The 13,909-nt window shown below is 40.2% G+C and overlaps 2 protein-coding genes across 3 annotated transcripts in view; one reads left to right on the top strand and one right to left on the bottom strand.

Annotated features, from left to right (window-relative positions):
- Nucleotides 1-5,910: 5,910 nt before the first annotated feature.
- LOC133617411 (endoplasmic reticulum resident protein 27) overlaps nucleotides 5,911-13,909 on the top strand; it is a 31,773-nt gene continuing 23,774 nt past the window's right edge. The window contains exon 1 of one of the 2 annotated variants that reach the window (XM_061977355.1): nucleotides 5,911-6,081. In XM_061977355.1, coding sequence (XP_061833339.1) covers nucleotides 6,030-6,081 — 52 coding nt within the window. In that variant the 5' untranslated portion in view covers nucleotides 5,911-6,029. Of the gene's footprint in view, nucleotides 6,091-13,909 lie in introns of both variants that reach the window. The other variant, XM_061977354.2, reaches the window with a different exon arrangement.
- LOC140679490 (uncharacterized) lies at nucleotides 7,936-9,853 on the bottom strand. Its single transcript, XM_072914961.1, has 2 exons — nucleotides 8,274-9,853; nucleotides 7,936-8,031 (listed from the first exon to the last, which is right to left on the bottom strand). The coding sequence occupies exon 1, from the start codon at nucleotides 9,781-9,783 to the stop codon at nucleotides 8,800-8,802; it is 984 nt and encodes a 327-aa protein (XP_072771062.1). The 5' UTR covers nucleotides 9,784-9,853; the 3' UTR covers nucleotides 7,936-8,031; nucleotides 8,274-8,799.

Here is a 13,909-nt window from a genome sequence, read left to right as displayed (position 1 = left end):
AAGTCATTTATTGTTTTGTTTCGTTGTCAACGCTTAAATCTGTAAATCTACTTCACATCTACTTTTATAAGTTTTTATTGATTTCCTGTTTGTTTTCTGCCCTTTTTGTCACAGAAAACTCTTTTTATGGCAAATACACAAAATATGAAATCAGCCAAAAGTGGAATATTTGACGTAAAGTCATTTTAGCCTGAAATAATTCAATCATTCATAACAATGTTTTTGATTCATTATTATGTTTGAGCAAAGACAGTTTCAAAGAAAAAAGCAACTTTAGAGACAACATTGATTCAACTTCATCACAAAAAAGCAACTTGACGTGACTTCCTGCGTACTTTCAACATAAGAGCAAAGTAAAAGCAGCTTTGCTTGTTTTTCTTGCCGTGCGTCATTTAGAGTAGCCTGCGTGCAGAAAGTGCTGCAGGATTACGCAACATGGCCTGAAGTCTTGTGCACGTGACCCTTGACCTCTCAAGGGACATAATCCTACAAGCTGCATTACCAAAATCTCTTGTCACTTGTCAGCGGGATCCCACACCAACCAAGAAGTACACAGAGTGTACAACAAGTACACAGAGTGTACAACAAGTACACAGAGTGTGTAAGAAGTATACATAGTGTGTAGGAGGTACACAGAGTGTGCAAGAAGTACACAGAGTGTGCAAGAAGTACACAGAGTGTGCAAGAAGTACACAGTGTGTAAGAAGTACACAGAGTGTGCAAGAAGTACACAGAGTGTGCAAGAAGTACACCGAGTGTGCAAGAAGTACACAGAGTGTACAATAAGTACACAGACTGTGTAAGAAGTACACAGAGTGTACAACAAGTAAACATAGTGTGTAAGAAGTATACATAGTGTGTCAGAAGTATACATAGTGTGTAGGAGGTACACAGAGTGTGCAAGAAGTACACAGAGTGTGCAAGAAGTACACAGAGTGTACAATAAGTACACAGACTGTGTAAGAAGTAGACAGAGTGTACAATAAGTACACAGACTGTGTAAGAAGTACACAGAGTGTACAATAAGTACACAGACTGTGTAAGAAGTAGACAGAGTGTGTAAAAAGTAGATAGAGTGTACAAGAAGTACATTATTTTCTATACTGTATATTTATTATTTACCTACTGGTATATCACACACACACATATATTAAGTTTCTATGTATTTATTTATTTACATAGTATATTACACATAAACAACATTATATATATATATATATATATATATATATATATATATATATATATATATATATATATATATATATATATATATATATTTACCTATATCACACATATTAAGTTGCATGTATGTATTTATTTAAGTATTATATTACACATACACATATTAAGTTCTATGTATGTATTTATTTAAGTATTATATTACACATGTTCTATATATTTATCATATACCTATAACACACATACACATATTATTTTCTAAGTATATATTTATTATAATACACACACATAACTTTTATGTATTAATTTAAATACATTTTATTGAACACATTTCATCATATTGCACGTACACAAAGTATGTTGTATGTTTTCATTTAAGTATTATATCACACAAATACATTATTTTCTATGTATACATTTTATTATATACCTTTTTATATATTACACGTGTACATAATATTTTCTATGCATTTATTTATTACACAGGAGGCAATCAAGATGATCATTTATTAGAGTTGATCAATAAAATACATGTATAACATGATCAATAAAATACATGTATAAACACACAACATAACACACCAAATGCAATTCCAATCTGCAGCCTATAATAATAAACAGATATATAAATGTAATTAACTCATGCATTGCTATACTCATTAATTACAATTACTTTTTGTATGTATTTTATTTTTTCAGTTTATTTATTGATCAATTGGTCTTTTCTGTCTTTTGTTTTGTCTATGTACCATCTATTGATCTGTGTTTATATATATATATATATATATATATATATATATATATATATATATATATATGTATGATTTGGTGATGCTTCTGTCCAGTAAGGTGTGATGTTCTGGTATGTCCATTCTGTAGAAGTTTGTGGTTTTATCGGCAGCTATGATGAGGTTGTTTACTTTCTTGATGCGCTCCTTGTCCACAACAGTACACCATGGCAAAAAAAGAACAATGCAACATTTGACGTCACTATGGGAAGTTTTGACGGAGCAGAAACGTGTGAACTCGTTGGGAGTTTCCTCCTCTCCCAGCTCGCTAGCCTCAATCTGAACCTTGGTATTTACCGTGATGACGGACTGGCAGTGTGTCGCGCCTCGCCAAGGAGCAGCGAGAATACCAAGAAGCGCATATGCCAAATTTTCAAAGAGAACGGCCTACGGATCACGATTGAAGCCAACAAGCAAACCGTCAACTTCCTTGACGTCACTTTCAACCTGAGAAATAACAGCTACCAACCATTCACGAAACCCAACACAACACTCCAATACGTGCACCATGACAGCAACCACCCACCCACCACCACGAAAAGAATACCTACCGGAATCAATAAAAGGCTATCGATGCTGTCATCTAGCAAAGCTGAATTTGACCAAGCAACCCCCCCGTACCAAAAAGCCCTTGATGAAAGCGGATACAATTTCACCCTCACCTATGAACCCACGCCAGGAAACCAGCCAAAAAAGAACAGAAAACGAAACGACATCATCTGGTACAACCCCCCATACAGCAAAAACGTCTCAACTAACATTGGACACAAATTCCTCAATCTGATTGACAAACACTTTCCCAAAGACAACACCCTAAGAAAAGTATTCAACAAGAACAACATTAAATTGAGCTACAGCTGTATGAACAATATACGACAAATCATCTCAAACCACAACAAAACAATTGCAAATGAGCCGTCGGCCCCCGGACAGAGCGACTCCAAAACCAACAAAGGCTGTAACTGTCGAAAGAAACCTGATTGCCCTCTCAACGGGGGGTGCTTACAAACATCAGTTGTCTACCAATCTAAGGTAATACGCAAGGACATTAACACATCCGACACATATGTAGGATTAACCGAGGGAGAATTCAAAACCAGATGGAACAATCACAAGGCTTCTTTCAGGAACCAAAACCTGCGGAATACCACAGAACTCAGCAAACACATTTGGGACCTCAAAGACAATAATGTTGAATATTCAATAACATGGCAAATTCTTGCATCCAGCACACCTTACAATAGTGGTAATAAAAGATGCAACCTATGCTTGAAAGAGAAACTGTTTATTATTTACCGTCCAGACCTGTCATCCCTCAACAAGCGCAGCGAAATTGTAACAGCATGCCGCCACAGACGGAAACACCTCCTAGGTAACACATGAGCCAATCACCACGCCCCTACGCCAGCCTGTACCCACCCACTCTGTGCCCTATATAAACCATGGTATGTGAATGCTCCCATTACAATCTCCTGATGATTGAGGGTACCCCCCCTCATGAAACAGGCCTGTAGAGATGAAATAGCCTTGTGATTTTTTCCCCACACATACATATATATATATATATATATATATATATATATATATACATATGTGTGTATATATATGTGTATATATATATATATATATACATAAATACATTATATAAAAAAATATAAAAACATTTTTTTATTTTTTTTGGATAAATCAAAATAAATAATTAAAAAATACAATAAGCCAAACACAGATCAATAAATGGTACATAGACACTATATAATTATATATTTGTGTATATATAAATGTCATGCAAACAAGATTTTTTTTTTCTCACAATTTATCGTCACCTATATGTGTAGTATCTTTGGTTTTAACCGCGTCTCATTTAGCCAAAGTCCCTAGGAGGAGTTTTTTAAAGTATGACCCCTTTTTTTGCCGAAAAATGGCCAAAATCTGTCGAAGCAAAGTTTGGCGCCATGCCACGTCCACATCTTATGGCGTAGGAAAAATCTATTCGCAATTTATCGTTGCCTATATGTGTTGTATCTGTGATTTTAAATGTGTCTCATTTGGTCAAAGTCCCTAGGAGGAGTTTGTTAAAGTATGTCCCCTTTGTTTTGCCGAAAAATGGCCAAAAACGGTCGAAGCAAAGGTTGGCGCCATGCCACGTCCACATCTTATGGCGTAGGAAAAATATTTTTGCAATTTATCGTCGCCTATATGTGTTGTATCTGTGATTTTAAATGTGTCTCATTTGGCCAAAGTCCATAGGAGGAGTTTGTCAAAGTATGACCCCTTTTTTTTGGCTGAAAAATGGCCCAAAACTGTCGAAGCTAAGTTTGTCGCCATGCCACGCCCACATCTTATGGCGTAAGATTTTTCTTTCTCGCAATTTATCGTCGCCTGTATGTGTTGTATTTTTGATTTGAACCACGTCTCATTTAGTCCAAGTCCCTAGCAGGAGTTTGTTAAAGTACGACCCCTTTTCTTGGCCCAAAAACGGCCAAAATCTGTCGAAGCAAAGTTTGGCGCCATGCCACGCCCACATCTTATGGCGTAGGAAAAATCTATTCGCAATTTATCGTTGCCTATATGTATTGTATCTGTGATTTTAAATGTGTCTCATTTGGTCAAAGTCTCTAGAAGGAGTTTGTTAAAGTATGTCCCCTTTGTTTTGCCGAAAAATGGCCAAAAACGGTCGAAGCAAAGGTTGGTGCCATGCCACGCCCACATCTTATGGCTTAGGAAAAATATTTTTGCAATTTATCGTCGCCTATATGTGTTGTATCTGTGATTTTAAATGTGTATCATTTGGCCAAAGTCCCTAGGAGGATTTTTTAAAAGTATGACCCCTTTTTCTTGGCTGAAAAATGGCCCAAAACTGTCGAAGCTAAGTTTGTCGCCATGCCACGCCCACATCTTATGGCGTAAGATTTTTTTCTCTCGCAATTTATCGTCGCCTGTATGTGTTGTATTTTTTATTTTAACCACGTCTCATTTAGCCAAAGTCCCTAGCAGGAGTTTGTTAAAGTACGACCCCTTTTCTTGGCCCAAAAACGGCCAAAATCTGTCGAAGCAAAGTTTGGCGCCATGCCACGTCCACATCTTATGGCGTAGGAAAAATCTATTCGCAATTTATCGTTGCCTATATGTATTGTATCTGTGATTTTAAATGTGTCTCATTTGGTCAAAGTCCCTAGGAGGAGTTTGTTAAAGTATGTCCCCTTTGATTTGCCGAAAAATGGCCAAAAACGGTCAAAGCAAAGGTTGGCGCCATGCCACGCCCACATCTTATGGCGTAGGAAAAATATTTTTGCAATTTATCGTCGCCTATATGTGTTGTATCTGTGATTTTAAATGTGTATCATTTGGCCAAAGTCCCTAGGAGGATTTTTTTAAAGTATGACCCATTTTTTTGGGCTGAAAAATGGCCCAAAACTGTCGAAGCGAAGTTTGTCGCCATGCCACGCCCACATCTTATGGCGTAAGATTTTTTTTTCTCTCAATTTATCGTCGCCTGTATGTGTTGTATCTTTGATTTGAACCACGTCTCATTTAGTCAAAGTCCCTAGCAGGAGTTTGTTAAAGTACGACCCCTTTTCTTGGCCCAAAAATCTGTCGAAGCAAAGTTTGGCGCCATGCCACGCCCACATCTTATGGCGTAGGAATTTTTTTTGTGTGTGTATGTTATTTAACATTAGCTTTATTTATTTGTTACTTTTATTAGTTCTTCCTGTGGAAATCAACAAAGACTTATAAGTGGACTAGTGTAAAATAAAAGGAAATATTTGCCAAAACTCCTTTATATGAAGGTAAGGCTCTGCAAGTATCAATAAAGCACTTTGCTGACGGTCCCTTGCTAAAAAGTGTGCACAAATAAAACCCTGCCAAGGCCACACGTCATCAAAGGAGCCTCACTTATCAGGAACAACTGTGGGCTTCCCAACAAACTTCTTATCACCACTACTACGACTACTACTACTACTAGTACTACTACTAGTACTGCTTGTACTACAGGGTCAGTAACAACCGCACAGTCCTGCAAACTTCATCCTTTCTTTGGGAAGTCCATTGGGAAAGAAAATGCTGAGTGGACTTTTCTTCCTGGTCCTGCTGGCGTCGCCTGCCATGGCCGGTGAGCAAGGTAACACACGTCAACTTCATTTGGCCTTTTGCTCACCACCCGTGTCAACCTTGCTGTCTTTTCAACCTTTTCAGTATGGAGGTGTGGACATTTGTTTATAAAATGCTAAAACAGTTGAATATACTGTAGGTCAACATATGTGGGGCGGTGTCGCTTGGTTGGTAGCGTGGCCATCAAACTGTCTGCAAATAGGACCCAAAAGGCCTCCCATTACCCAGGAACACCTGCTCCGATTCCCCGGGAACACCTGCTGGACTCCTCGGCCTCACCAAAATACGCCAAAGTGTCTGCAAAAAGGGCCCTGAATGACATCACTTGGCCCCTTTTTTAGGTTTCGTTTGTGGGAATTCAATGCCGCATTTTCTCCACAGAGTGCTGGTACTCTTGGAAAAAAAATCCCGACTTTTTGAGTGCTGGTACACTAAATTGTGCCAGCGACTTTAGGGTTCCGGGTTTGATCCCCGCTTCCGCCATCCTAGTCGCTGCCGTTGTGTCCTCGGGCAAGACACTTGAGCCACCTGCTCCCAGTGCCACCCACACTGCTTTAAATGGAACTTAGATATTGGCTTTCACTATGTAAAAGCGCTTTGAGTCACTAGAGAAAAGCGCTATATAAATATAATTCACTATGCTAGGCTAACCTCTTTTTGCTGCTTAGCTAGCTACACTTTTTCCATTTTTTTCCAAGTGAGTTTCAAAAGTTTGTGCACATTTGTCCTCGCAGTCTCAGTTCTTCATGGCTCTCAAGGAAGGCGGACACTTCCCCTCCCCCTCCCTGATCTCTCCTGCGCTCGCTTCTTTCTCTTCTATCATACAAGATGGCAGTAGCAGCCTTTAATGTATCACACATGGCTAGCTAGTTAGCGGCAGTGTTTTAGCTACTTCTAAATCACTAATCCTCGTTTCCATGACGACAAATAAAGTACGTTTCTTACAAGTAGCATTATCACTGGAGGACGAAGAATAGCTAAACATGCTTCACTACACACCGTAGGAGGATACAATAGCTCACCGCCGTCACAATGTAAACAAACAGCATGGGTGGATCTACACCTGACATCCACTGTAATGATACCAAGTACAGGAGCGTAACTATTCGATACTACTATGATTACATCGATATTTTTTATCGTCACAAAATTGTATTTTTATTTTTTTAATTCATATGATGTTTATAAAGTGAGTAAATACGTTCCTGGACACATGAGGACTTTGAATATGACCAATGTATGATCCTGTAACTACTTGGTATCACATCCATACCTAAATGTGTGGTATCATCCAAAACTAATGTCAAGTATCAAAGAAGAGAAGAATAAGTGATTATTACATTTGAACAGAAGTGTAGATAGAACATGTTCAAACAGAAAATAAGCAGATATTAACAGTAAAGTAGATTAATAATTCCTTTTTTACAGTTTGTCCCTCATAATGTGTACAAAATAATAGGTGTATAAATGACACAATATGTTACTGCATACGTCAGCAGACTATATAGGAGTCTTTGTTTGTTTACTTACTACCAGGGCTCCCCAAACTACGTCCCGCGGGCCGGATCCGGCCCCCCAGCATCCAAAATCCGGCCCACGGGAAGTCCCAAGTTAAAAAAAAAGTTTTTTTTTTAATTTATTTTTTAATCTTTCCTTTCTAATCTAATTTTCTACCGCTTGTTACTCTCGGTGTCTCCTAGCCGCTCAGGCAAATCATATTGTCTAAAAATGAATTTTCCCATCAATAACGTGACAATGTTAAATGTCAAAACGGATTAAAAAGACAATGTATATATATATATATATATATATATATATATAAATATATGTATATATATGTATGTGTGTGTAGCGGCCCACTTGGATTAATGACACAAGATGCAGAGAGCTTCGACTGGTGCAACTTTAATTCTCTCCTCCTTTTCTCCTCACAATTTTGACACCGTGAAAACTATGAAGATGGACAGAAAATACAAATGCCATATTTCCACAAACAATACATAAATCATGTTTACATTTTCAAACTTATAAACAAATCTTTTTAGTAAACTTAAATAATTAATTTTCACATGAATTAAGCTTAATTACAAGTTACAGCTCTTATTTAAATACAAATACTGACATTTTCCCGTTTGTTTTAAATGAAATGAACCACTTGTTTTACAATAAATAAAACCATTAGTCTCCTCCTACCTCCTTCCGCTTCCAAGGGCGCTAAGTTTGCTCCGCTAGTTAGCTTAGCTTCCACACACAGCTCGGAGTGACTCTCCTTAAATGTGACATATAAACAACACAAACACGAAGCACAATAAAATAACCTCTCACAAATGTTCACACATAATATGAGAAATATATATTTGTCAGCATGTTTTACCAGTCCTGGAGTAACGTGAGTATGCTGTTGAAGTCAGACAGAACGGCAGCAGGAAGTCAAGTATCAGCAATAAAGGAAGTAACAGAATAAGAGTGGGCTCTTCAAAATAAAGGCACAAAAACGTAACATGCCAGAACTGCAATTATCTCCTGAACAAAATTTGCTGCCATTTACACTCCCACCAAATCCTGATACAAGGAATGAACAAAATACACAAAGAGCAAATGAAATGTACAGGATTTTTCTTGACTGTGATAAATGAGTAACTTCACATTTAACTATCAGTGGTATGTGAACTGTACTGTAATCGTACACGATAAACAATTGTCAGTCTGTTTGTTCTGATCAATTCTCAAGGAGAAGCACTAATTTTTGGATTGGTCTCTCAATAACTGAAGGTTTAGAGGGGGGATCTTGTTTTCTTTGAGGCTTTCGCTCTCCGACTTGTACTTTGACTCGACGGACTAAGTTATCTCTGTCTTGAACAGTCTCCACCACTCGTCCTAGTTGCCAATGATTTCTCGGGAGGTTGTCGTCTTTAATGATGACAATGTCGTTGACTCTGAGGTTGCGCTGAGGTAAGTGCCATTTCTGTCTTGTGGATATGTTGAGCAAATATTCCTTTTTCCAGCGACCCCAGAATTGTTCGATGAGATATTGAACTCTTCTCCATCTCTTTGTAGCGTACAAATCCTCCTTCACAAATTCTCCCGGGGGAGGAAGAGCAACTTTAGATTTCATCATGATGAGGTGATTCGGTGTTAAAAGTTCCAGGGCCTGTGGATCATTGATTCCATCTACTGTTAATGGGCGGCTGTTCACAATAGCCATAGCCTCATATAACAGTGTTCTAAGAGAGGCGTCATCAAGGCGACCCGGGCACTGTGCGAAGGTGGCATTCAGTACATTCCTAACGGTTCTGATTTGCCGTTCCCAGACACCGCCTGCATGGCTGGCAGAGGGGGCGTTGAATACAAATTCGCACTGCCTTTCAGTCAGGAAGATTTCCAGTAGTTTGGTGTCACATTGTTTAAGTGCTTCCTTAAACCCATTTCTGGCGCCAATGAAGTTAGAACCTTGGTCGCAGTGTAGTTGTCTGACAGCTCCTCTCAGACTGATAAAGCATCTCAAAGCGTTAATGAATGAGTCTGTCGACAAATCTTCAAGCATCTCGATATGGACAGCTCTAGAGTACAAACATGTGAAGATGAGTCCATATCTTTTGTATTCTTTGCGGGCTTTCTTTACAATAAACGGTCCAAAACAGTCCATGCCGCTGTACGTGAACGGTGCTGAGGCTTCAAGACGTTCTTTAGGGAGTTCAGCCATCCGCTGACTCTCTGTCGGCCGTCGAAGTTTCCTGCAAAGCACACAGGTGCGTATCAACTTGGCAACCAGCTTGCTCCCACTAATGACCCAGAATCCATTGCTCCTAAGCTCCATTTGTGTCTGGCTTCGACCTTGATGGCATATCTTGGCGTGGTAGTGGGACACAATCATTTTAGATATGTGACTGTTGTTTGGTAAGATGACTGGATGCTTCACTTTGTGACAGAGAGATGATGGTTTTAATCTCCCACCAACACGGAGCAGTCCTTCAGACCAGATGGGATCCAGACTGAAGAGAGAGCTTGAGTTTGGAAGGCATTTTTCACCTTGAAGCATCTTTATCTCTTGGAGGGAGGCTTGCTGCTGTACAATCTTAATCACTTTCTCAGCGGCCTTCTCACACTCCTCGACAGTTACATGTTCACTGTGCTGGTTTTGTTTACACCCCAGCCTCTTGATTCTTGCAACCACCTTTACAAGTCTTGTCCAAGAGGAAAACTGACTCAGACGCCTAAGGATGTCGTCGCAGTTATTTGCTTTGGTTGCAAGCACCTGAATTGTCTTGACTTCGGGATCACCCACAAGTAAGTCTGTTGGAGTGCTGGATGTTAGATGTAATTCACTTTCCCAGAGAAACTTTGGTCCTCGCAGCCAGTTTGTTGAGTGAATATCTGAAGCATGGAGACCTCGGGATGCGTGATCAGCTGGGTTTTCTGAGGTGTCCACATAATACCATTGACTGGGATCACTATTATTTCTAATCAATTGAACACGGTTTGCAACGTATATGTGGAACCTACGAGCATCATTGTTGATGTACCCAATCACGACTTGTGAATCAGTCCAGAAAATTTCTTGATCAATTTTCATGTCAAGCTCACCCTTTAACATGACACTTACTTTTGCAGAAACCACCGCTGCTGCAAGTTCTAGTCTCGGGATACTTGTGACTTTTGAGGGAGCGACCCTTGCTTTCGCTATCACGAGACTGCAATGGACTTCATCTTTGTCATTTTTGTACCTGAGGTAAGAACATGCACCATATCCCACGCAGCTGGCGTCGGAAAAATGGTGTAACTCTACTCTGACAATGTCATGAAAGTCATGTGGGTGGTAACATCTTGGAATTGACACCTCTTTCAACTTCAGAAGACCATTTATCCATTCCTCCCACCGTGGCTTAATATCATCTGGGAGTGGGTCATCCCATCCGATGCCTCTGTGACAAAGGTTTTGAAGGATACGTTTTCCACTTAGGCTGAATGGCGCAATGAATCCAAGTGGATCGTAGAGAGAGGCGACGACAGAAAGACAACCACGACGGGTTGAAGGCTGATCCTTCAAGCTGATGTTAAAGCTGAAAGTGTCATTCTTTATCGACCATTGAATGCCGAGAGCATGTTCTGATGGGGTTGGATCAAAGCCTAGAGGCTCAATGTTTGTTGCCTTTTCAGAGGGGTCTAAGCAAGCGAGCGCTGCTTCTTCATTTGGGTTGAATTTGTGAAGGCGCAAGCCTCCTCTTTTGCGACTCAGTGATCAGTTTCTTGGCCTCATCAATTGATGGGACGCTAACTAACCCATCATCAACATAAAAATGTTTCTCCACAAATATTGATGCTAGGGGATAGCTAGCCTTGTGTTGTCGTGCTAGATGCTTTAAACCAAAATTGGCACATCCTGGAGACGAAGCGGCTCCGAAGAGATGAACCGCCATCCTGTACTCCTGTGGTTCCTTCTCCAAATCTCCGCCTGTCCACCAGAGGAACTTCAGGTAATTCCTGGATTCAGGAGTGACAGAGAATTGATAAAACATTCTTTCAATATCACAGATAATGGCCACGGCTTCTTTCCTGAATCGGCAAAGTACTCCTACCAGAGGATTGATTAGATCAGGCCCAGTTAGCAAAGTGTCGTTTAAAGAAACACCATGGAATTTGGCCGAACAGTCGAAAACGACTCTTAGCTTGTCCGGTTTTCTGGGGTGGTAGATGCCATGATGCGGAAGGTACCACTCTGTTTCTCCCTCTGATGTTGCAGGGGCAGGCTCTGCATCACCCTTGTTAATTGTTTCTTCCATGAATGTTTTGTACTGATCATAGTATTGTTTGTTGGCCTTTAATTTTTTCTTGAGACACTGCAGGCGAACTGTGGCTAGCCTCTTGTTGTTTGGTAGGTTGGGCTGACTGTTGCCTTTGAAAGGGAGTGGCATCTCATAATGCCCGCTCTTCTTCTGTGTGATGTGGTCACTGAGGAACTGTACGAAATGCACATCATCTTGGGACACATATTTATCCTCATAGGTTCTCTCAATAAAGTCTGATTCCAGGGTCTTTAGAACATCTGTCGCTGATGGAACTGGCAGTTCTTTTACTGTTAGCCGATGCACAAAGCTTTGATTTCCTTGTCTGTCTAGGTGGGGGTTTGATGAGCCTATTATACTCCATCCTAGTTCTGATCTCTGTGCGAACGGTTGGTTTTTGTCACCTAAGATGACTTCAAGAGGAGCCAGTGCTGCTGGACAGTCATATCCTATTAGGAGCCCTACATCACAGTCTTGAAGGGGTGGTAACTTATTTGCTAAGTTTCTGAGATGAGGCCACAGTGATGCTGTTTCCTTTGTTGGAACGTAAGACTTGTCCACCGGGATAAAGTCACGGCTGTAGGCCTGGTGGAGTTGGATGCAGCTATCAGAGTAGAGTCCTCTAATCTGTAGATCATGAACACTCTTGCTTGATATGATTGTGTCGATGGCTGTCATAGTACTAAGTTTCAGCTTTACTGGTTGGACATCTACATTCAATTTATCAAGTACATCTTCTAAGACAAATGTTGAGTCACTTTGTGTGTCCAGTATAGCATATGTGAGTATTTCTCTGTGTGGTTCTTGTACTGTAGACACAAAAACTGGGACAATACCTGAGGTAGCAGATGCATGTTGTGTCGATGTGTGGGACATGACCTTGTGTGTTTCCTGGCTTGCATGTTCTTCTGTGGAAGTGGAGCTATTCGTCATTGCTTCCACAGATCTTAGTTTCCTGTCTTCGTGTAAGCAGGTTGGGTGATGACGATTGCATGTGTTACACGTGTGTCGTCTCCTACAGTCTTTGGTCATATGACCCTTTCTCAAGCATCCAAAACAGAGCCAATTTTCATGGATGAATGCCTTTTTATCCTCAGCACTTTTGGCTGCGAAAGTTGGACACCGTATGATACCATGAGCTTCACTTTTACAGACTGAGCAGGGTGGTTTTGGTTTACTGTTGTTTGTTTCTTGTCTTTCCTGAGCAAAACTCTTTGGTTGTGTATTTGTGTTAAAAGCTTTGGCCTTCTTTGGAGTTCTATCATCTGCAGGTTTGAAATGTATCAACAGTGGAGAAGCAATAGGGTTACAGGCTATTCTTGCCTCTCTGCTCAGGAAATCTGTGAAGCATGCAAGATCCGTATAGCTGCCTGATTTGTCAAGCTCATCTACAACAATTCTACTCCACTTTCGAACAATCCATTCCGGCAGTTTTTTGAGCAACTTGTGGTTTTCCTCACAATCGTTAAGGATAGCTAGTCCTTTGACATGTGGGATTGCCTCATTGCAGCTTTGGAGGAAGTCAGTGAACTCTCGTAGTGCTAGTGGGTCATTTGCGCTGATCTTTGGCCATTTCATGAGCTTATCACGGAAAGCCTTTTGTATAATGAATGGGTTTCCATATCTGTCCTGTAAAACTTTCCATGCTCCGTTGTATGCGCTTTCTGAATCTCGATAAAAGAAACCTTCAACGGCTTTGCGCGCCTCTCCTGCAAGATACATTTTGAGATAAAACATCTTCTCATTTGGTAAGAGGGGTTTTCTGTCTATAAGAGTCATGAATGACATCTTCCAATCTGTAAACCTTAAAGGGTCACCACTGAATGTGGTGGGTTCAGGGACTGGCAAGCGATTCATACTTAATGAGCTAGCAATTGCTTGTGCTAAGCTGACAGACTCCTGGGTCATTGTCATTTCAGGAGCTCTTTGGTGAGGATGGAATGAAGCAGCATCTGGATTTAATTGAGGTTCAGTTTGCATTCTGTAAGAAGTAGTTTTGTTGTCAATTTCTTCATTGTGGTTCTCAAAACATTCAAAACTGTCATA

The sequence above is a fragment of the Nerophis lumbriciformis genome, linkage group LG16 (genome assembly GCF_033978685.3).
Source record: "Nerophis lumbriciformis linkage group LG16, RoL_Nlum_v2.1, whole genome shotgun sequence".
NCBI classification, from domain to species: domain Eukaryota; kingdom Metazoa; phylum Chordata; class Actinopteri; order Syngnathiformes; family Syngnathidae; genus Nerophis; species Nerophis lumbriciformis.
The sequence above is the reverse complement of the archived record's forward strand: the minus strand, read 5'-3'. Positions and strand labels throughout refer to the sequence as shown.